Raw genomic sequence first — 24,562 nt, 5'->3', positions numbered from 1 at the left:
ACGTTTATACACACACACACACACACACACACACACACACACACAATCTTAGAATTCCTATAACAGAGGGTTAACAGGTGACATAAAAATAAATAACAGGACCAATGTTCTTTTAAAAAACAAAAGCTGTGAGTAGTAAAGTTACGACACCCTTTTCAAAGACAAAAGTTAACATTGATAAAGTTTTCCTGATACTGTTATGATTGTATGTAGGGACATCAATCTCGTCTGAGCCAACATTCATCTCATCTACATAAGAAAAAAGTCAGGTCAATTCCCCGAGGATGTTACAGTCTAATTAATTACAGTTGATCTAATCCTGCTATAGTTGACTATTCTTTGGATTAAAATAAAAAAAATCCTTCCAGTAGCACCTTAAAGACCAACTAAGTTAGTTCTTGGTATGAGCTTTCGTGTGCATGCACACTTCTTCTTTGGATTGCAAACTTTGGACTTGCTGTTGGGGCCTGTTATGCCTCCCATATGAACAAGTTAGCAAACACAGTGTCACTTGGCTTTAAGTAAGGTTTTATGAAATCAGTTCGAGTTAGGCGGGGGAGCATGTGGCCTTCCAGATGTTGTTCTACTGTAGTTTCCACCATCCCATGGCCAGACTGCCTGGGGCTAATGGGAGCTGAAGTCCAGCCACATCTGGAGTGTCTAGAGTTATCCGTCTCTGCAGTAAGGGAATCCAATGCAAACAAGTCTTTCCATCTGGTTCTAGTGAACGAATAGAATGTTTGTAAAGAGTAGATTAAGCCCATAGTACTAATAATTACGTTAGCAGAACTAGAGGCATGTTTGGCACTCTGATTCAGTAGTTTTGCCTGGTGATTTGAGGTGTGCTTTATCAGAAGCCTACTCCACAGGGTTGTTGTGGAGATGCTAACTTGAGCTTCTTGGAGAAAATTGTGGGATATAAATGCAATAAATAAATAAAATACTTATACTTAGAGCTGTGTCCCCAGGAGCTGAATCAAATGGTTTCAAATGTTTTATTCCCTCTTTCATTAAGATCTTTTTTGTTCTTGCAGGGAAAGTTGGTTCTTTGTGCTTTAAACCTGTATTAAAATCCTTAGGGATAACCAATATTTCAAAGTGTTTAGGCTAATTTATTTATTTCCCCCCTTTTCATTGTTTCCTCATTTATTTATTTCTTTTTCAGGATCATGCAAAATGGCAAATCCTGAACTTGATCCAGATATTTTCAATCACATCACGTTATATGGAGCTTATGTCAGACCGTGTTGTGAACTGGTAAGCTGTGCTTGATTTTCTTCCTGCCTCCTGATACTAGCTGTAGAGGAGAGAGAGAGAGAGAGAAGCATAGAATCAGCTTAATTTTTTATTTCCCATATGTGCACATCTTTTGTTCATATATCAGAAAAAGAAACACGTTTGGCACCACTGATGAAAGGTTTTTTTTTATTAACGTATTTCTTCATTTTTAACATGGATGACCGTGGGTTAACATTGCAGCAAAGAGCTATTGGTAATGGTCTGTCAGGTGTCTTGTTCTGTCACCGTAGAAACAGGAGAGGATCATAGTCGGTACTAGGAAACAGTTTTTAAAAAATATATGCTGTAGACTTGGGCTTTGGGGGTAGAAGGTCCCCTTTTGAAGGCCAGTCACAAGGTAACATCACTCTATTAAATGCTTTGAGGTGCAACATTTCACCATGGTAAACTAGTTTTGTTTCTGAAGTTCTCTCCTTCTGCTATACATTTCAAAGGGTATTTCATACACCAGCTCTGTGGCACTGTTCTGCCACAAACTGTTTTATGTCGGTCCATTGCAAGTCATCGCCATGCTGCTGGATTAGAAGTTCTTTTCTGTCCTTCTGTAGCAAACAAAGTCCTTCTGTTTCAGCGGTGAAAACAACACTCAGCTAGTCTGTATAACATACAGCAGGCTTTTTGAAGCAAACATCCTCTTCTCAGCCTGCATTGAGAAACTGCTTGGTAGGAGCATGCTCTGCAAAAGGGATCGGGTTTGGTTCTTGATAACTTGTTGGTAATCCTTTGAGTTGCATTCAAAAGCTGTTCCTGGATCAGATGACTCACTATTGCTTACACATGAGCCATTTTTAACTTTTGGTTCACATTATTTGCCTTCAGTGCTTTAACTGTCAATATTTATGTTGTTTTGTAGGTTCGTGCAAAATTTGGAAGCTGTTCTTCAGTGAAATATAGACCAGGTACATAAACTAACAATGCAAGTTAGTAAAAAATATTTTTTCCTCTTTAGTTTGTCTGTCTATGGTTGTTTTAATGGTCCTGTCTTGCATTTTGCTGTGCTGCAGAAGAATAGACTAAATCTGATGTAGCAGTCAAGCACTGGTGCAGATCTTCAGATTTGTAAGGCTTATTAGAGCTTAGTTTTATTTTTCCTTTCTTTTTGTTCCATAGGTGAAATTTGTAAAATATGGTGTAGTAAACCAGTTTCTGAGCTGCACAAATATTGTGACATGATCAAAATATATACCTTTTGGCCATTTTTATTTGCGCCTGGATGTAAACACACAAAGAAATGTCTTGATTCCAGGTAAGCAGGCGTTTTTCTTGTTCGTTAAATGTTTACTTTGCACTCTTGTTTGAAAACTGAAATATGGAAAACCAGTGTATATTTTGCAGCATCAGGAAAGAGAGAGGTTCTAAAAATAGAATGCTAACATGGGAAAATAACAATAAATTAACTAGAACAATTTTTTCCTAGTCCCTCACCTTACTCTCTACTTTTTATAACATCCTGTCTTACTAAGAGTACTGGAGAACCTGAATCTCTCACAATTCTGTGACATTTTGGTTGGTTCCGTTAAAGGCATGACCCAACGGAATTTTTTGAATCTTTTCTTATGGACCAGCATTCCTATCTTTGCTTTGTAAATTATTCAGAGTAAACACTCAGTTGGACTTACTACTGAATAGACATGCTTGTTTGACTATTGATGTTTAAATAAATTATGAGTGTCTCAAAATCTGTTTTAATATGTGTACATAGTTTTAAGTACCTTTTTTATTTTGATCTTTCTCATATAGTAGTAGAAAATGTCATTTAATGTGAATTTGTTTATATTTAAGTGATTGTGAAGTGGGTGAGCTCAATCTGGAGAGACTATATGAAATTGAGACATTAGAAGATGTTACTGATATAGCCAAAAAGTTTGCGGTAAGTCATTAAGAAGATTATTATTCTATATTTATTTATAACCTGCCTTTCCCCCCTGACAGGGACTTGAGGCAGCTTACAGATAAGAATAAGAACCACTAAAAATATAGAAAAAAGATAATTAAAAACCAATTAAACATTGATAGAAGTAAAACTATATACATATTGAAGCCATACAAGTAGTTATAATGAAATCAGCATGGCAGCAGCCCTTTCATTAAAAACAATCAGTTTGTGAAAGCCTGCTAGAATAAGAAAGTCTTCATCTGCTGGCGGAAGGACAATAAGGAGGCAGCCAGTCTAGTTTCTCTAGGGAGGGAGGGAGGGCCAAAGTCTGGGAGCAATCCTAGCCATGCCTGATCAGAAATAAGGCCCATTGGATTCAGTGGAGCTTCCTTCCTGGTAAGTATAGGTAGGATTGTGTAGTCTTACTCTTGAATCTCAGCTGAAGTTAGAAAACCCCTTCAGATCACTGACATGGTGTTAAATGAGTGCAGGTTAGGGTTGTTGATAAGCCTTTGCTCTTTTTCTTCTCTCCACCCCCAGGATGTTCCACGTTTCATCAATGGCATATTGAAAATTGGAGCTGAAATAGACAATGTAAGTTTGTTTTCAACTCAAATACTAGAAGCCTTTTTGCTTCCACTTTTTTTGAATGAACACAATGTTTACTAACATTTATATCCTGCCTTTCATCCATCATGGAAGGCATCGGACCAGTGGTTCCCAGGTGATCTCCCATCCAGCTGCTGGCCCTCCTAGACCTCCTTAGAGTTAGCAGATTTATTGGAGCTGCAAGCTTGTTGTGGATCATTCATGATCTGCAGTGCAATGGGGTCAGAATAATAATGTGACTTGTGGATCATTGGGAGCAAGCTAAAAACTGCTGTTTGTAAAACCCAATCAGAATGATCTAATGGATGTACTGGATAACAATCCAGCATAAACAGCAGAGTTCTTGGTGTCTGCAGAAATTAATTCTTTTCATGGAGGCAAGAGTATAACTGCAGGTCACTGGCTTGATTCTGCAGTCTTTATACTATTTAACACCCTCATGCCTGAATGGCTATATTTGTATTTAATTTTAACTTGTCGTTTTTTAAAAGTACTTCAAATAATAGTATCTTCTATATTTCTCCTTCATCTGAAATAGAGAATCTTCAATATTTATGATGCTCTTGACTGGATAAAATATGCTGATGACATCGGTATTTTGCAGAAATTAGAAAAGCTTGGAAATTATTGTTGGCCTTTCCTAGAAGTTTTCTTTGCTGAATGTAAGTTATACACAATGTTACAATGAGTGGTGTATGGAAAAATGTCGTGTCCCTGTGCCTGCTTAATCTTAAACTCCGTGGCTCACAGTTGGGTAATACTTTGACTAAGACCAACCAAAAAGTCACAGAAATGGTGGCAAGCTTTTGAGTTTTGCGGAACTCTTCAACAGGTGAGATGTTACACAAAGCAGGAAGCGGCGAGATGATTATAATCGGGGTTTTTAAAGGCTCTAGATTCAGTTCCAGGATAAAACTTTTATGGAACATCATTCCTCGTGAAGAGCTCTGAGAAATCAAAGGCTTGCCATGTTTTTGTGTCTTTTTGGTTTCTCCCCCCAAAAACGTATGGCCCAAAGGTTTGTTTCTCTATTCCTAACTGAAAGTGATTTTTATGTAGTTTGTGGTTGTTGTTTTTTTGAGGAAACAGCTTATTCTTCACTGGTATGATGACTCATATCCTGTCTACTACTTAGCCTGTGTTCTTTTCATTTAGACCAAACTGAAGTTAACATATCACTACCAGTTTTACTTCAAGATAGGAAGTCAAGGTCAGGAGGGATACCAAGTTAACTTGTTATTTCTGCAGTTGAAGACCAGAAATACAGCATCCTCCCAATATATACCAGTTGGCAACTTTGTGCTTGCCATGTGCCTTAAGGTTGTTCGCTGGTAAATTTATCGGCCTGGATCCAAAGTACTCTGTGCATCAGTGAGACATTAATTCTCATGCATGGGGGATCATAGATTTCTATCACCTCCCAGATACAGTGCCAGTTGCATGCCATGTTGCTTCTTGGAGTAGCTTCTTGGGTAGCAAGAGGGGCTGCATGATTCTTTGGGCCCAGGCCAGTGAACCTGTTCTTTGAAATATCATGGATAGGGAAGCTTTTTGGCTCCATAGGATCAACCTTGCAGGCCAAATTTGACAGGTGGGTGGGGGCACCTGCCAGTCACACATCATTATAACATTACAAGGTTGAGAAATAGGTAGTCCTGCCTACATGCCAGAATCTCTGGTGCTGAGCATTGGTCTGGCAAAGCGCTTCTTTCTCCCATCCCTTTCCTACAATTTACATGCATTGCTTCACATGTGAAAAATCCGCATCATGATTAATGTCTTCAGAAAAGCAGGTTTCTTTCTTTTTTAAAAATAATTTTTATTAAATTTCCATTTAACAATCCAATTGTGTCTCATTAATTAATCCGAATCATGCCAACACATATCATAAAGTCCAAATATTTTGCCGAATTTTTAAAATTTTTGTTGGGGGTACCCATGCTTTGAGCTCAGAAGGGTCCAATCCTCTCATATTTCTTCTGCTTTGATGTTCACAAGTCCCGTCTTCCAATCTTCTTGTTGTTATCATTTTTCTTCTTAATAACCTGTGAGTTATTTCCACAAGTGAGTTGAAGCAAACATTGTTATAGTCCTGTGTTGATTTTCACGCTAATCCAAAAGTCCTATTCAAGCGGCAGGTGCCATTTTGGCACTTCCCATAAAATACAGTCTTAAGCGTCTGCTCATTAACTTTCCCAGGCCAGTTGCTCCATAAATCAGCCTTTCCAGGGGAGTTCTTGCCAAATCAGACGTAGAATTCAAATAAGATAACAGAACGTGGCTCACCTCCCCCTTTGACTGTAAATCTTGCAACAAAGTCTGTCTCATAAGAAAAGCAGGTTTCTTTCAGTGACCGGGGGTGGGGGAAGAAGGGACTGTAGGAGGGACTTCTCCCTCACCCAGCTAGCTGGCGTTTTCTTTTGTTTGTTTTCTTTGACTGTTCCTGACATTGAACAGGCATGCACAGCCAAATTGAGCTGGATTTAACCCCTGCTCATCAACAGTCAAGGGGGGGTGTGTCAATCTTGCTAGCTTTGACTTTGAGCACCTGTTAGGAACAAGGTTCCCTTCTGGGAACAAGGATTCGACACAGAATTCAACCCCTCTTTCCCTCCCTCGCTCAAGGGACATCAGCCCAGGGACAGGTGGCCTGATTTGGGAGAAAGTGACTTCGGGTGTCATCAGTAAAAAAAAAAAAATCTCTTTCTGCAACTTTGAAATCTTTTTTGATTTGGAAAATAAAAATGGAAGATTGAACTACTCACTTGGATTACACTAGTGTACATATGTGTGATATTTATATAGTTCTCAAAGGAATAATTTTGGGCAGGGAAAAGTAACTCTTAAGTACATGTCGATACTACAGTTGGTAGCAGTAAACATTGTACTGTGTTTCACTTTGTAGACAAGCATCTTATAAGCAAAATTATATTGGAGGACTACAACTTAATAGAAGCATTTGAATCTCAAAACTGTGACGGTTGTATGAAGGTAAGATTTAAACAGAACGTTGTATTAAAAAAATAAGAGCTTGCTTGTAAATGCCACACCTTTCATTTGGTCAGAGAAACCACCCTCTAGTGGTATCTCAGTCTTGTCTCAATTGAGCTTCAGTTTATTGGCTCTCATCTGGTTTATTACCAAGGCCAGGCACCAGTCCAGAACATTCACCGCCACATCTGCTTGAGCTGTAAAGGAGATGTAGAGTCGGGTGTCATCAGCATATAGATGAAAGCAAATTCCAGAACTCTTTGATGACCCCCACTAAGTTTCATGAAGATGTTATATAGCATGGGGGATAAAATCAAACCCTGAGGAACCCTGTAATGGAGGTTCTTCCAAGCAGCGATCCAAGTTAAAAGTGGAATCACTGCCAAACGGTATCCGCAACTCCCAGCTCCGACAGTCTCCCCAAAAGAATACCATGGTCATTTGTATTGAAAGCCACTGAGAGGTCAAGGAGAATTAACAGGGACACACTCCCCTTGTCCCAACACAAGTCATGAACAAGGGTGACCAAGGCCATCACACTCATCCAAGAGGTCTGAAGTTGGTTCAAAACCACCCATTCAAGAACTTTACCTGAGAAAGGAACGTTTGCAACATGCCTATAGTTGTTGGAGTGTTCTGGATCCAAGGATTTATCAGAGAATGGTCTCACTGCTGAAATTGCTTGTTTGTATCGTGGCTTGTTAGCATCCAAACACAGTCATTGTGTAACACAATCTTAAAAATAAGTTAAAGATGTTTCATAGTTCAAGATGAATTTAGTAAACTGTATATATATGCACCCATCTGAAATTGCTTTACAATTGAAGTTAATTTGAATTTGTCCTGTTTCATTACAGAAAAGCGATCTCATGAAAAATTGGGGAAATGAAGCATTTGCTAAAGAGCAATTTGATATTGCTGCCGCTTCCTATACAAAAGCTATAGAATTATGGTAAGGGATAAATTATATTAATGAACAAAGGTGTAGAAAGGTGCATTTGAGATAAGAACCTTTTTGGACAGAAGATAATAATAATAATAATAATAATAATAATAATTTTTTATTTATACCCCGCCCTCCCCAGCCAAGGTCGGGCTCAGAGCGGCTTACAAGCAATAATAAAAACAAGATGAGTGATTACAACTTAAAAACAAAAATAAAATACAACATTAAAATAATGGAACATTAAAATATTAAAATGGAGCCTCATTGCAGGTGAAAGATATTTTCTATATGAAGAGAAGAGTAGTTCCCAAAGACAGCTGCACATATACAGAGTACGGGGTATGGATGCACTATGGGTATTGTAGTGTTTCTTTGCATTCTTAGTGCCCTTCTAATTAGATTTTACTTCACCTGAAAATGTCTATTTGCTTTCAGAGGGGTTTATTTTGTCCTTGGCTCTTGTCACCAAACAATTAGCATCTTTTAGTGGATCATGTTGACCTGAGAGCAGAATCCCTTAAGTAGGATTTTAAAGGTCCAGTAGGGAGTAGTGACTGTTTAACAAACCAGACGATTTATCACCTCAATCTGGATTAAGATTTGGTCTTTTGAGACAGAAGAAACAGTGCGCCCCCACTGTTTTTTCTTTTGGTAGCCGTTCCTAATACACCATGGGTTTTGTACAACAGTGTCCCTCAGCTGATGGTAAGGCTTCCTAGAGGAAAGAAGCAATTTTCAACCACTTCCTTTGCTCCACTAGCTCACGGTGCACCACTTAAATCTGCTCTGGGGGGCTTCCCAACTTTCTAAAGCAATTTAGAGTGTGAGGGGTCTGCAAGGGAGAGGGGAAATAAAAAAAAAAATGCTCTGCTGCTGGAAGCCTTACAGTCTGCTGAGTAGCACTGTTTGTGAGAACTGTATTTTATAGCTTTTCAGTAGAGATACAGGATGGCAGAATTTAAAAAAACCTGTCATATTTGAAACCACTTGAATAGCAAAGCTTGGCAATGTATCTGGTAAGTATCCCCACTAATACAAATCAGTATTACAGTATGAAATTGAGTGCTGTGCCTATCAGTAGTACTTACTATTTGCAGCAATCACTACCTATGTTATCTGCAACAATTGTGACTTTAGCTTCGGTTAGGCTGACACTGGGACTGCAGGTGTACTTGTTTCTGAATTCACCCTACATGGGAGACTGCTGTAAACTATTCTCAATGAGTTTGTTATGCAGACCACAGCTTTTCAAACCTTGCGTATTAACTGCTACCAAAAATCCAAACTAAGCCAGAAAAGTCATATTGAATAATTACATATAAATACATGTATGGCTCAACTTTCAGGAGACTATTTTGGTTCAGAGTAAATAAACTGAATGCAATCTAACCTTTTTTAAAGGCCTGAAAATCACATTCTTTATGGCAACCGGGCTCTCTGTTTTATCCGAACTGGACAATATAAGTAAGTATAATTTTTTTTCATGGGATTCAATGACTACATTTGAATGGAACCCTAAACTATGGTTTAGTGTTACATAAGTGACTCTAGCCTTTTCTCCTGGGCTCACATGCTCCCCTCTTCCTCTGCATGACATGTGATCGGAAAGAGAAGTTTTGAAGCTCTTGTTCTTATTCAGCTGTGGGTATTGATAACTGTGGTTAGTTTAAAACAAGTCTACTTCAAATCATGGTTTATGAAGCTGGCTTATTAAACTAACCACAGTTAATCACAGTTCTTGGTTTGGATGAAATGGCAAAAGTTTGCTTAAAAGGCAAGTGGAATTCTATGCATTCAAACCCCTTGGGCAGAAGGGACTGGGAATGGAGGAGTGTGAAAGCTTGAGAGGGCTTGTAGTTGAGTAATAATAATAATAATAATAATAATAATTTATTATTTATACCACTCTGGGCGGCTTCCATAAAAACCAAAAATACAGTAAAATATCACACGTTAAAAACTTCCCTGAACAGGGTTGCCTTAAGATGTCTTCTGAATGTCAGGTAGTTGTTTATCGCTCTGACATCTGCTGGAAGGGCGTTCCACAGGGCGGGCGCCACTACCGAGAAGGCCCTCTGCCTGGTTCCCTGTAGCTTTGCTTCTCGCAATGAGGGAACCGCCAGAAGGCCCTCGGCGCTGGACCTCAGCGTCCGGGCAGAATGATGGGGGTGGAGACGCTCCTTCAGGTATACTGGGCCGAGGCCGTTTAGGGCTTTAAAGGAAGAACAAATGAACAAAAGAATTGTAGGGATCCCAAGGGTCATCTAGTCCAGCCTCCTGCAATGCAGGAGTGTTCAAACACTGCCTAAGTATATTTATCTAAACTGAATATCAATCTCATGCTCCGTTTTTTAAAGCTGTGTTGCTTTAAGAGACTAAATGGCTATGAAACATTTTATCTGCACATTTATAAAGTTAAATTTTCAGCTGCAAAATTTAGTATTATTTTACATTAGAGAGGATTTATTTCAGTTTGTCATAGTGTCTCCTGATGTTTAGTCCATAGAACTAGTTCAGTGAAGTACTTTGAAACTGCAGATAGTTTCAAAAAAGTAGTTTATTGGATGGTAAGGAGATCAGGTGCTCAGAGCAAAAATAAATATGATAAATTCCACCAGGTATGACCCAAGCCACCTCTTTGGATTCCAACCTGTCCTGTATTTTCTGTATTGCTTTTCTGTATCTTGGAGGTGAATATGACTCCTTCTCCTCCTTGAGGAGTAAGGATTTTTATTTTATTTTTGTAAATTAGCATAGATTCCAACTTTACAGAGTGGACAGTCTGCCCGGCTTAGTGTTTTGGTTAGACTTGTAGGAATGCTGGATGGTATATTGGACCTTTCAGAGATGTCCTCTTCTGTTGACGAAGCCTGTTAGCATTGAACTGTTGCCATGTTGGTTTGGGTCAATATCTTTCTTCGTATTCTCTGAGAGTACTCGGAAGGAAAACCTGACAGGAACAAGCGTTCAGATAGAAGGAAAGACTATTGACTGTCTTACTCAGTAGTCAGCAGCATTCAGGGAGGTAATCGTGAAAGGCTTTGGTTCTGCAAGGCTAGGTCCGTGAAGACAAAAATACCCCCTCCCCCTGGTGAAGTCAGAATTTGAACCTGGCTCCCCCCAGGAGGAGATGTAAGTTGAAGAATCCTCTGTCTGCTCTCCAGAATGGGAATTTATGGTGAGTGAAATTTCTTCTCTTTTAAAGACAGAACTTTCTCAAGTTTTTGGATTTAGTATTGCAATTTGAAAAGCTTAAAAATGTACTGTATTTGAATGAGAACATTTTCCTCATTCATTAGTGTCTTATCTTCTTACTGTTTTCAGAAAAGCCCTGTGTGATGGGAAGAGAGCCATAATTTTGAAGCCCAACTGGCCAAAGGTTAGCTGCATTTCTTTCACAGATCTGTCTTTGCTGGAACTCAAGTCAGAAAACATTGAACATTAACCATTATATAAACAGGAAGCTTCCCTTTTTGAGTTAATTTGACTAGTTATAAATCACTGGGGGATAGATGCAATAGTTTTATTTATTTAAAAAGCATTTCTAAACTGGTTAATATAGAAAAAATCTCTAAATGTAATATATTTGTGAGTAGGTAGAAATTATGTCCTTGGCAGCTTCTTAATTGAAAGAACCCATACCAGTTATTTTTAGGGCATGGTCTCTTTGGGCTCCTTTACCCAATTTTAACAAGTACATATTAGATTCACTTTCTGCATCTAGTGTTCTAATGATCTAATGTTGATTCATGTTGATTCTGGCTTTCTACCATGTGCCGGCATAGGATTGGATCCAGTGATCCTGTCGCCAGAGTTTTGCTCACAGAAGAGGCACTCCCAGTGCCCACTTAGAGAGAGTGGGGAAATTTGATTTTTGCCCATTTCCCATTCATTCCCCAGAAATGTTCTCCCTGGGGTTTGGTGCCACTTAATGAGAAGTGGTACAGATTGTAGTGTGATACACTATTGGTTCTTCAGGGGTTAAAGTTTGAACAGGAGGGAGAGGTGGAGCTCAGTAAAGGAGGGGCTACCAACACTTAAGTTTCTACTGGATGAAAATCCCTCCAATTATTTATTATTTATACCCCACCCATCTGGCTGGGTTTTCCCAGCCACTCCGGGCGGCTCCCAACAGAATATTAAAAACACAATAAAACATCAAACATTAAAAACTTCCCTAAACAGGGCTGCCTTCAGATGTCTTCGAAAAGTCAGATAGTTGTTTCTTTCCTTGATATCTGATGGGAGGGCATTCCCCGGGGTGGGTGCCACCACCGAGAAGGCCCTCTGCCTGGTTCCCTGTAACCTCACATCTCGCAGTGAGGGAACCACCAGAAGGCCCTCGGAGCTGGACCTCAGTGTCCAGGCAGAATGATGGGGGTGGAGACGCTCCTTCAGGTATACAGGACAGAGGCCATTTAGGGCTTTAAAGATCAGCACCAACACTTTGAATTGTGTTCAGAAACATACTGGGAGCCAATGTAGGGTTGGGCTTTTAGACTCATATGATGAAAATAGGAGTGAAAATGTTTTTATTTGGCATAACGTGCTCTATTTAGGGGGGTGGTAAGTTCTTTGTTCTTTTTTTTTTTTGTAGGGACACTATCGATTCTGTGATTCACTCTATCTCTTGGGGGAGCACAAAAAAGCACTAGAAGCAAATGAGAAAGGCCAAGAGCTGTGCAGAAATAATCCTGAAGGAATTAAGGATCTTATACAGCAACATGAGAAATTTAAAAAGCAAATTGATGAAATGAGAGGTAACCTTTCCTCTTTAGGATTGTCTTTAAATACAATAAAATACTTTGTATAATAAATTTTATTTAGTGAATCAATTTTTTTATCATTTATTTAGGTGTGAAACAAAATAAACACAGAATAAAGAAGGCAGTAGTTCAGAAAAAGTAAGTTTAATTCTATTTTACTTTATATGTGAAAGTAAATAAAAGTCAAGTAACAATGGGCTAAATTAATATTTTACCAGCACAGATTTGGTACCACTACAGATTTTGACAAATTCATGAGGTATAGAAACACTATTTCCTATTAGTAAGAATGCTTCATTAGCACTTAATTTCTGTAAGTGTCAGGCTCTCAAAGATTATCCCTCTTTTAAATTTAAGATGAATTAAACAACAACAACAACAACAACAACAACAACAACAACAACAACAACAACAACAACAACAACACTGCCTTATGGTTCAATTTAAACAAACACTAAGAAGCTTTAAAACGGTTGGCTGCACATAAATATTCCTTAGAAGGGCATATCTTTACTGCTTTCCACACCTATGGATTGCATGGGCAAAAAGATTTTTAAAGCAATTGAAAGTGTTAATCCACATGAAGTCATGCTCTTAATTAACATGGGTGTTCAAAGAGGGAAATAGCCCATTGATTCCCTCCCCCCCCCCCCAGTTTTTATTTCTTTATTTAAAATATCCTTCAGCACTTCCAGAGTGGCTTTCAAAAATAAGGTAAAAATACAGTAAAATATAATAAAAAACAATATAAAGGGTCTTGTGGAAGACTAACAAGTTCATTCTGGCAGAAGCTTTATGCTCAGATGTGTTGAAGTGTTATCCGGAGTTGTGGATGCATACATGCATGGCTATAGAGAGGGAGGAATTGTAAACAGTGAGGTCAGAAGGCAATGGAATGCAGAAAAGTGCAGACAGTGATAATTACCTTGTTAAAAGTGACCATTCACCCACATGTTTGTTGCCCTGGTGTCTTCTCTGCTTAGGGACACGGGTGGCACTGTGGTCTAAACCACTGAGCCTCTTGGACTTGCCGATCAGAAGGTTGGCAGTTCGAATCCCCATGACGGAGTGAGCTCCCATTGCTCTGTCCCAGCTGCTGCCAACCTAGCAGCTCAAAAGCACACCAGTGCAAGTAGATAAATAGGTACCACTGTGCCAGAAAGGTAAGTAGCATTTCCGTGTGCTCTGGCACTCGTCACGGTGTCCCGTTGTGCTAGAAGCGGTTTAGTCATGCTGGCCACATGAGCCAGAAAGCTGTCTGTGGACAAATACTGGCTCCCTCGGCCTGAAAGCGAGATGAGCGCTGCAACCCCATAGTCACCTTTGAATGGACTTAACTGTACAGGGGTCCTGTATCTTTTTTTACATTCTCTGCTTCCAATGTTGGAGCAGTTTCAATTGTTCTGAAAGCTGCCTTCAGAACTGTCCTTCACTCCCTAGAAAAGGAAAACAGCCCTGTGTGCCTCTCTTAAGAGCCCAGCTGCTCTCTTCCTGCTGTAAAGAAGGGAAGTGGATCCTGAACGAAAAAGGTTGCATTTGTAGATACAGTTATTCTTAATGTAAATGTTGCAGAAAACAACTCTTCACATCTTAGGATAGGGTGTTGCTTTATTTTATTACCAAGGAACGATGGCAAAAGAACGTTTCCGGATCCTAAAACAATTCATAATCTTCTGGCACCCCCTCCCCCACAAGCAATGTGTGTTTTATTTTGAATTACTGGTTTAGTTCTACAGAATCTCCTTCAGTCAGTGCCCAGGAATCAAAGAAGTCTGACAATGAAAAGAAAACGCAGCCTGACAACAATCTTGGTAAACAGAAGCATACAAAGGTAAGTTGTTTTCGTTTGCTTGTTTTTAAATGCAAATGCTACTGAGAGCTGCTGTCTGGAAGACAGTGCTGTCAGAAATTTCCTTAAACATGAATATATTTTTCAGGGTTCTTAGGTTCCTGCTCCTTACCTTGCCAACCCTGACTCTGCTGTCGCTTTAACTTTTTGTTGGCAGTGATATAGCCTGGCTTTGTATTAATCTATCTCACTTTAAAGTTATTTGAACTTGGCAAGCAACTAGCTACTTGGCCTGTTATAAGAAGATCTGTGAATGTGACTGAAAAAAGCAACAAACCTTTTAAACATAGCACTTTTTAAATCATGAAAATAGTTCCATTGAACAAAGCCAGTCTTGCTTCCAAATAAATATGCATAGGATCAGCTTTAACTAGGAATTTTTTAGAAGCAAGAGTGGTTGCTACTGGGCGAAAATAGTATTTCTCTATGAGATAGAAAGCAAGTGTCTGTGCTGCTTCGTTGGTAGCCATATATATTCTTAATCTGGAAATTTGAAACATTTCAAAGCTCAAATAGCTGAAGAGCATAATGTAATAGCACAGGCTCATCCATATTGGTTGATTGTGAAGCAATACATAGAGCGATATCTCCTGGATTCTAGCACCAGTTAGAAGTCACAATAGCAAATATAATACAAATTCCATTTTTGTTATTTGACATGCTGTTGGATACGAGAGAGTTTGCAATTTTGTCCAAGTGCAGTAAATAATGTTTCCTGCTAGCCAGTAACAGAAATCCTTCCCTTCGCTTGCAGGAGAAGGGGAGGAAGGCTTAGGCAAACTTCAGGCTTACTTTTAATATCTGCTTACTCTTAATGCCAAACTATGTTTTCCTCCTACAATTAAATGTAGTCATTGTTTGAAGGGGAGTTTTGTGTCTTGCTCTTCAAGAGTAATTTTTTACCCACATTTCTAATTAAGATTTCCTGTTATTCTTAATAATTTTGTCCTGTCTTAGCAAAGTCATAAACGGTTTAATGTTGCATTTTAACGTTGTTCAACCCTGCCTTGGGACCTTATGGTAAAGGGTGAGTAGGGAATAACAACAAAAACAACAACCTGCTATTTTTGTATCTTTTTCCTTATCTGCCTTGCGGTCCTTTTTTGTTTCTGTTAAGTAACCTTCCCCATTATTAAGTTTTTTTGGCTATCTTTCAGCAGCTTCCAAGGTGGCTCATGGTATAATAAAAACAAATTTAAAATCAGGCTTAATTCCCGTCCCCAGTGAAAATAGCAGTAAGACAAAAATAAAAGCAACAAGGTACCAGTAAAAGCAGCCATAAGAACAGCAAGGCAGTAGTAAAAACATCTGAAAATAAAATATATAAAAATCCTGGGAGAATAGAATTGTCTTCATCTGGTGCTGAAAGTCCAACAGAATTAGCTCTAGCTGAGCATCTTTGGAGAAGGTTCACGTAGGGCATGGGTAGGCAAACTAAGGTCCGGGGGCCGGATCCGGCTCATTCGCCTTCTCAGTCCGGCCCGCGGACAGTCCAGGAATCAGCGTGTTTTTACATGAGTAGAATGTGTGCTTTTATTTAAAATGCATCTCTGGGTTATTTGTGGGACATAGGAATTCGTTCATTCCCCCCTTCCCAATATAGTCCAGCCCCCCACAAGGTCTAAGGGACAGTGGACTGGCCCCCTGCTGAAAAAGTTTGCTGACCCCTGACGTAGGGCTTTTGGTCTTGGTGATTCATAAACTTCCAGTGCATCTTGTCTAGTTGATACCATTTTACCTAGCTGTAATTCTGTGGATGGGACTCATGAATTTACTTAGTCCCTTGACATCAGGAGGATGGGGTTGCAGGCCCTTCACGTTACTTTGAGAGTGCTTAACCTGTCCGTCCTCTTTACCTGCCATTGTGCAAATAAGTAGTAGAGTGATGACGACTGTTTTAGATGAGAGACTGTTGGCTCAGCACAGTTAGCTGAACCTGTGACAATGCATACAAAGGAAGTTAAGGGTGGACCTGGGAGGAGAAAGTGAGTCATTTAGCCGTTTAGAGAAACGAAACGAAAGGGAAGGCTGTAGACTTGAAGATTGCCAAGTGCATATGCAGAGTTAAATTACAGCGCTGCTCCTTTTCAATGGGAGGAAATTTTGGCAAAAGCAAGAAAAAACAGGTATTAAACAATTACGTTGGGTTTTTATTTGGCAGTCTTTAGGATGCTAACTGGGTTTTGAGCAAGTAATAACCGTTCAAATTGAGAGGCTTCTTTTTTAAGAACAGTAGACATGGCTGCTTCCTGCCAATCAGCAGCAGGGAAGCTTGGTTCCGCATAAACTGCAGCCGGAGCTGATAATATCTGAGCCCCTCAGCTCTCTGTTTGGGGCAAGAGTTGGGGCAGGTTCTCTTTTGTTCACCAAGAACATCTTAAGAGTAGTGGAGCTGCAGCTAGTCACCTTCCTGCTAGCTGCTGGAAAAAAGGAGCATATAAGCCATTTATATAGTGCTTTCAGATGTTCAGAGCACTCCATGTACATTATTTTGTAATTGTTACAACTTTGTTATAGAGGTTGGTATTTATTATCCCTGTTACACTGATGGGGATGGTGGGTGGGCTGAGGGAGAATGGATTGCCTGAGATCGCATGGGTGAGAGTCAAGTGGGGCATTGCATTTTAGCTCTTTCTCTTGTTTACTATGCTACAGCAGCTCTTATATTAAGGTTTTTATGAACCAGGCTGCACAGAAAGAACCTTTTCAAATGCCTTCTTAATCTCAGCCGGGTCAGGAAAGGAGGAATGGATGGATTCATTCTGTTGTGAAATTTGATAAAAGCAATCACATTCTGCATTTGAAATGCAGTTTCTTTTGCTAGTACCCGGAGTGGGGCATGCAACAGGATGATTGGCAGACAGCAGATGATACTGTAACTGGGAAGGTCATTGATTCCAATTTCTCTGCCCTGCTTAACCCAAGATTCTTAGCATACAGTTGTACCTTGGATCCCGAACACCTTGTGAGTCGAACGTTTTGGCTCCCAAACGCCGCAAACCCGGAAGTGAGTGTTCTGGTTTGCGGACGTTCTTTGGAACCCAAACATCTGACGCGACTTCCACAGCTTCCGATTGGCTGCAGGAGCTTCCTGTGTAGCCAATTGGAATCCGCGCCTTGATTTCCGAACGTTTTGGAAGTTGAACGGACTTCCGGAATGGATTCAGTTTGACATCCGAGGTACCACTGTGTAGGAATAATTAATACCCTGCATCAAGGTAAAGGGTAAAAGGACCCCTGACCATTAGGTCCAGTCGTGACCGACTCTGGGGTTGCTGCGCTCATCTCGCTTTATTGGCCGAGGGAGCCGGCGTACAGCTTCCGGGTCATGTGACCAGCATGACTAAGCCGCTTCTGGCGAACCAGAGCAGTGCATGGAAACGCCGTTTGCCTTCCTGCCAGAGCGGTACCTATTTATCTACTTGCACTTTGACGTGCTTTCGAACTGCTAGGTTGGCAGGAGCAGGGACCGAGCAACGGGAGCTCACCCTGTCCCGGGGATTCGAACTGCGACCTTCTGATCGGCAAGTCCTAGGCTCTGTGGTTTAACCCACAGCGCCACCCGCCTAAAATTTGGTGAATAGCAATAGGTAGATTGAAGCATAGGTGCTGATATATCACACCCTTTTTCACTGTGTGATCAGGAAAAATAGTCCAAAAATGGGGATATACATGAACAGAGTTGAAGCTTTGAAGTTCCCATCCTTTTCTATAGAGCCAGGTTAAGAGGCAGCAAAATCTACCCCTTCCCTATCTTGAGCACAAGGATCACCAGGGGTTGTGAGCATGTTTAGCCCTACCCTAGCAGCTTCCTGAATGCATCCATTTACTTAACTTCATGTAAGTGGGTTGGTTGGGAATTCACTCTTGCTGGGGAAAAGTGAAGCATTCCTGTTGCACACACATAGGCAGTGGTGGCTAAACCTGCCTTCCAGTCCTTAGGTTAGGCGGTGTAGCTTCCTCCTAAGTTGTATTATGCCAGTTGGGTGTGTTGGGCTTCAGTTAAGAGTACACAGAGATGCTTTGCATTCTTCCCCAGAAATCTTTGCCATTAGTAACTGCGCATCTTATTTAGCAAGTATTATAACATTGCCAGCCTGCTCTGAGCACAATTAGACAGTTAGACAAGGAGATTTGAAACTCACGGCCTAAGATGCCTTCCTGGTAGAAGCATTTGAGTTCTTCCATTTCCATGGGTGAACACGCACAACACTTCATATCAAGGAAATCTATTCAGGTGGGTGGTTTTGGCAACATGCCCCTTTCTGGTTCAGTGGGAGGAAATACTCATTTAAAAATCTTTTTACAGGTAGCAGCTAATACCTTAACTAAAGAAAACAAAGATCGTCTTTCAGATATTTCGTCAGGTAAGTTAAAATAAGTTAGACCATATGTGTTCCATGGTATGGATACCCCAAAACATTCGTGTGTCAGGCAGAGGCGCTGACTTGGGTCCCCCAATGTGGGTGTTGAACGTCGGCACGCACCGTGCCGTAATGTTGCTCCATCATGATGGAGTGGCTCTGGTGTCGCTACAGCGACTGGATCAGGGCCTTCGCACACTGTCCCCTGCTCCCCTCCATATCTGGTGCCTCCACACAGAATTCATTCCATTTCTGTTCAGCAGTCCTTGCATCTTTTTTTCTCTGAGTGAAGCTTGAAAATTATTGCATAGACCAGGGTAAAGACATCAGAATTTTCAGTCAGCTTTGTACAGTGTTGGCACATAACAATCAGTTTCTAAGCATTAGCATGTTGCTTTTTTCAGCCCTGTCAAATTTTCAGCTTCTTTGTACAGTTCCTTGAAATTTTTGATGCAAAGTGTGTGGTTCTTTTTAAGGAAAATAACCAGGTTCAAAATGATTTCCCCCCCTCCCCCTCATGACAGGGCTGAGGGAAAATCCAGGAAAATCCAGGAGCAAAATGAATGACTTTGAAAAGACAAGGTATTGTTTCTCTTGCATTATAATAGTGGAAATACTTTCAGATTCAGAACTTCCCTTTGAAATGTTTTTGGGGTTTCACCTTAACACCTTTATTTATTGTAGCTTTCATACCTGGGTGTCCACTTTTTTTAATTGGCCGTGATAGCTTGGGGGGGGGGGAACGTCACCAGGACACTGGTCCCTGGTGCACATGAGAGGTTGGGGACAATCCCTGCTTCCCAGGGACAAGTTTCCCAGGTTGTGGGTTGTTGTTTTTTTAGAGCATGAAATGTGTGTGCATTTGAGTTATTGACAAAAGTAACTGTCTTTTTTAATTCCAGAGATGAGCTGAATTCAAAAACTGATTCTCAGAAATGTCTGGACAAACAGAAAGCTCCCTGTAGTACTGTGCGACAGGTAACAGATATGTAAAAAGTGTGGCATTAAGAATTTACTGAATGTCAGGAATGCTGTTTATATATGGTTGGTGAAAGGCATGTAGAACATTAAACAGCAGCAGCCTCCACTGAATATTTAAAACCAGGCAGTTTTTTATTATGGGATTCTGTTCATAGTGTTGCCTTCACATGTACAAGTGAAACACAGCACCAAGTCCTTTTTTTAAAATTGTGGGCTGTATCTAACACTGCAGCTCCGCTGGTGTGCTATACATCCATGCCTGCAGTGGAGCTTTCTTCTGTCCCCTGGGTGTGCTCAAAATCAGCTCTGGGGGGTTCAGGGACACTGGAATATATTTTGGGGGCACGTGGAGGAAGGAGAGGAAGTCCTTTTGTGCCAGCGGAACCCCACGGGTGCAGCATTGGACACAAGCCCTTGTTGGCAGGTTTCCTAGTCTCAGCTGGGATCTCTTCCTAGCCTGAAGTCCAGGGGAAGACCACAATACATTATGCCAGCTGCATAAGTCTTTACCCACTCTTAATTGCATGTTATGTTTGTAGTAGTCTTCAGACCAGACTGCAATCCAAATTGAGATGAGAGAGAGCTATATGCTAACGATTGTACAGTTCTTTCTGTAAGGAACAGGGTGGGTTTGTCTGAAATGGGAGCAGGGGTAAGAAACATTGAATTTGTCATGAAAGTTCTTCCTTCTTAGTGGACAGTGGCATCCTGGCCCTGCTCTTATTCCCGGAGGAAAGGGGCAAGTGGGTCCTTATAAACAGAATAATCAGATCATGGGAGTGACCTGTTTCTTTCCCCGTCCCCCATTGACTTTTATCTATGTTGCCAGCTTGGCATAGTACATATTTTGTAGGGATTATTTGAATAGTCTCAAGGTCTCCTGGGTTTGTTTGTGTTACAGTTTGTTTGCCATTTTAGCTCCCTAAGATTGCTACAGAATTAACATTTAGGTAAGAAATAAAAATGTGAAATATTAAATTTAAACAACATGTATTACTGGTCTGATAAGCATAATGTTTTGATAAAGGAAACAAAGACAACATTTGTCCCTTGTTGATTTCTGCAGGGGACACTAATACTGTCGTTGAAGAGTACTGTAGAAGATGGATGTACATCATTGATGGATCAGCGCTTTCACAATGCTGAACAATCCTTTGCACGATTGTTAAGTGTTCTAGATCCATCCAACCTAAAGGTAATAGGGAGAATGCCATGGTCTGCTCAAGATAAGTTTTACCTTCTGTATATGTTTACGGTTCTTTTAAGCATTCCTAATAAAAGGGTAAAGGCTAGTTTTATTAAGTACATCCACTATTATATTGTGCTAAGTAATTGAAATTTCTGGAAAACAGAACAGGAAATATGCAAAATGTTTTTTCAGTGACTCTGAAATCCATCTTCCAGGTTTTGTGCATTTTGTGTAGACAAAGGGAAACTGTCTTTCTAATTTCTGTGTCATAGTAAATTATAAAGGCAAAGTAACTTATTTCTACGATTCAGTTCTCTGTAAGGCTAAGGGTGGCATCCAACATTAGAAATAATCAGCATAAACTAATTGAAATCAGTGGGCAGTTACTTAACTCCATTGATTTCAGTCTACTCTTTAGTACGACCTGGTTGTATATCACCCTAGGTGTTTGCAAAATGTTGGGTTAAAGATTTATGAACAAAGTAATCTTGTCTAGGATAGGGATCAGATGCAGTTGAGCAGACAGAAACTGAATGTATATAAAGTACAGGTTCCAATGGATACAATTCTTTCTGTCAAGTTTTGTTAACTTTAGGATGTGACTTTTAATGACAAACCATTTTTTCTTGTCTTCTCTTTATTATTATTTTTTAAACTTGATGCAGCCATTGAAGTTTGCTGTTGTTGATTATGTCGTCATCCTCTATGGCTATGCTACTGCTCTCCTTGGAATAGGGCAGCCTGAGGTAAGAGTCAAGCTATTACGTGTTGGCCAGGGCCCTCCTGCCAATGTCTTACTAGAACAGTGGGTGGCTGCAGACTTAGCTAGCACAGGAACTAATAACTTGTTCCCATCTAAACTGTTTGCAGGGAAATGCCATCTTTTTTATTTGTAACAAATTTCAAAACTTGAAATCATGAAGTTGAACCCATATGCAAATGTATTGTATAAATAATCTTCTTCAGTTTGAACAAATATTTCATCCATATGTTCAGTGAGTTGTGTGCAGTCATGGGGATATTGTTTTATTTAAAACAGAGTACGAAACTCAAGAATCCAAGGACCTGTAGGCAAGGAGTCCGGAAACTTCATGACTGCTATCCTGACATGAGACAGAGATTATGTAACATTTTTATCATGCACTAGGGAAGTCCACATTTAAATTTCAAAATCTAAAAGTAGCCCACTTCTGCAGTTCACGTCACTATGGTGGAAATTTCCAAGAAAAATTTTCAATCATGCATAGTTCTGTCCCATAGGTGCCTATATTTTTTGCTGAAATGCAGTCATAGAAGGCAAATGTATTAGTTTATTTTACTTCGGAAGCCTTTTGTATCCTTGTGGTATTAGTAGTCTTTGTGGTATACTGCATGTATTGAAAACAAAAATGGGGCTGATTTACCGTATCTACGAAGGCATCAGATGTCATTCTCAAAATTCTCAACCTCAGTTATTTTAAAATGACTTTACCTTTATGGTAAGCATTTTCATGCCATCCCAAGAAGTCTTGAAATCTCCATCGTGTGCTGTAACTATTTTTGCTTTATATTTCTTTTGCCTTTTGCTGTTTTGATTGTGTTTGAAATTATTATCAAACCGTTTCATTTGTTTTCAAAGGAACTAACCAAAGCCAAAGACCATTTCAATAACATAATTGAGAAGTATGAGAAAGTGAGATTTGATTGCTTAGCACATTATGGAATTGGAAAAGTATATTTGAGACAAAATAGGTGAGTATAATATGTTGATTTTAGAAATTGAGCTCATTTGTTCTTTAAAAACCTGATCACTTAAATACCTTGTCTGAGGACAGTTCTTGCACCTCTTGAATTTGTCCATTTCACATTTACTCTGATCGCACTAGAGAAGAATAGTCAGAGTGGAGGACCAAAGAGGACAAAACGTTTCTATCATATGTGTGAACTCTTAGGGAGGAATTCAGAAATTTCATTTACCTATTCAGTTGTCCACTAATACCGCTCTCCAGGAAGGCAGGCTTATTTGAGATGAAATATATGTTTAGTGAGAGAGTTAAAAATATGCCTGTGGCCTTTGATCAAATTGGAAAGAAATGTGATAGTCAACAGTTTTGCTTGATGGCTTGCTGCTGTTTAAGCTGTAGGGGTCACTCATAATCAAACCTCCCTCTGTATTGACCCCTGGTCGAGGAGTTTGACTTACAGCATGCAGTTCAAGTAACATGGGGTGGAGAAGACTCCCCCATGGCTTGCTCTTCTGACAAAGAGGCATTCTAAGCCAGTCCTGTTGTTCAGGCTGCTTTTGCTTTCCGCTTCCCCTCAGTGGCTGTTTTTCCCCTAGCAAATGGATTTCTACTCCCTCTGATAACTTGTGAGAAGCTGCCTGGATTTTTCGGTCTAGGGCACGTCCAACAGGTAGATTGTGATCTACTGGTAGATCACTGGACATCTGTGGTAGATCACTGACTTTCCTCCTCCCTAAAAAAAGCTACACGATTTACACCTGAACCCCTAAAAAATGGGCCTTCCTGTTCCCTAAAAAAAAAAGCTCAACAACTTTGACCTGAAGCGCCCAAGAGGGGGTAGATCACTGCCAGTTTTTAACACTGAGAGTAGATCGCAGTCTCTTGGGAGTTGGCCACCCCTGCTCTAGGGAAAGCAGCCATTGCCAAAACAGATCAGGAAGCAAGCAAGATGAGTAAGCAATCGCAGCAGCCCTCACCGCTGCACTACTGTGTCAAGGTGAGGGGAGAGTGAGCATGCTTAACTTGAGCTGCCTCTTCATTTTGAAAAGGACTATGGAATCCAGAGCTGATGTTTACCTCCTGTTAGAAAGGCATATGAACCTGCCTGGCCCCTGAGATCATCTTCTGAGGCCCTTCTTTGTGTTCCTCCTCCTCAAGAGGTCCAGAGGGTGGCAACACGAGATCAGGCCTTCTCTGCAGTGGCTCCCCATCTGTGGAATGCTCTCCCCAGGGAAGTTTGCCTGGCGCCTTCATTATACACCTTTAGGCGCCAGGCAAAAATGTTCCTTTTCAACCAATCAAGTTGACCTGATTGACATCCTATACCCTTTTAAAATGAGGCTCTTTTTTGAGGGGGGTGTTAATTGGGTTATTGTTCTTATTTTGATTTTATATATGGCGATCTTTTCTGTGAGCCGCCCTGAGACCTCTGGGTATAGGGCGGTATATAAAATAAATAAATAGCCAGAACTAAAAATTAAACCAGCCACAATTACTTCCCATTTTCAAATTGTGTCTGGGGTTCTGGGGAGAGGAATGACACTCATATTTCATTGGATTCCTAAACACGAAACATGCTGACACTAGGGATGCTTGGATATAGCATGTGACGTTGAGTCTTTTGGCGTACACGATAGGTTTTCAGAAGCTCTGGACCAGTTTTTGAAATCAAAGACCATGGTTAGTCATAAGATTGTGCCTGGTGTATTGACGTGGCCTACAACTTCCATAGTTATTGAAGAGACAAGAACAGAAAAATTTCAGGTAAGTAAGATTGTTACCCTGTAAAGCTAAACAAAACCAAACCAAACCCAGTTTGTATATCATTTGTGTGGTGGCTGTCCAGGATAAGTTCTGTCTATATTCTGAGGACTACATCAAGGAACAAATTGGTAAAGCAGAGAATCTTGCATTCATCTTCAGTGGAGGTGAGCGTGTTTGAATGTGTGACTCTGTCCATCCTTTCCG

At 40.2% G+C, this 24,562-nt stretch overlaps 1 protein-coding gene across 2 annotated transcripts in view; it reads left to right on the top strand.

Moving 5' to 3' along the window:
* The window catches only part of TTC3 (tetratricopeptide repeat domain 3), a 61,355-nt gene that overhangs the window by 6,024 nt on the left and 30,769 nt on the right, over positions 1-24,562 (top strand). For both annotated transcript variants that reach the window (XM_081198742.1, XM_081198741.1), the window contains exons 3-22: positions 1,166-1,257; positions 2,153-2,198; positions 2,410-2,545; positions 3,082-3,169; positions 3,716-3,769; positions 4,323-4,446; positions 6,690-6,775; positions 7,633-7,727; positions 9,123-9,185; positions 11,046-11,100; positions 12,319-12,481; positions 12,577-12,625; positions 14,216-14,318; positions 18,646-18,703; positions 19,225-19,282; positions 19,603-19,678; positions 20,748-20,876; positions 21,536-21,616; positions 22,489-22,601; positions 24,232-24,358. In XM_081198742.1, coding sequence (XP_081054868.1) covers positions 1,166-1,257; positions 2,153-2,198; positions 2,410-2,545; positions 3,082-3,169; positions 3,716-3,769; positions 4,323-4,446; positions 6,690-6,775; positions 7,633-7,727; positions 9,123-9,185; positions 11,046-11,100; positions 12,319-12,481; positions 12,577-12,625; positions 14,216-14,318; positions 18,646-18,703; positions 19,225-19,282; positions 19,603-19,678; positions 20,748-20,876; positions 21,536-21,616; positions 22,489-22,601; positions 24,232-24,358 — 1,796 coding nt within the window. The remainder of the gene's footprint in view (positions 1-1,165; positions 1,258-2,152; positions 2,199-2,409; positions 2,546-3,081; positions 3,170-3,715; positions 3,770-4,322; positions 4,447-6,689; positions 6,776-7,632; positions 7,728-9,122; positions 9,186-11,045; positions 11,101-12,318; positions 12,482-12,576; positions 12,626-14,215; positions 14,319-18,645; positions 18,704-19,224; positions 19,283-19,602; positions 19,679-20,747; positions 20,877-21,535; positions 21,617-22,488; positions 22,602-24,231; positions 24,359-24,562) is intronic.

The sequence above is a fragment of the Podarcis bocagei genome, assembly GCF_964188305.1.
Source record: "Podarcis bocagei genome assembly, chromosome: 6".
NCBI classification, from domain to species: Eukaryota; Metazoa; Chordata; class Lepidosauria; order Squamata; family Lacertidae; genus Podarcis; species Podarcis bocagei.
Note: the sequence above shows the minus strand (reverse complement) of the source record. Positions and strands in the feature narration are given on the sequence as shown.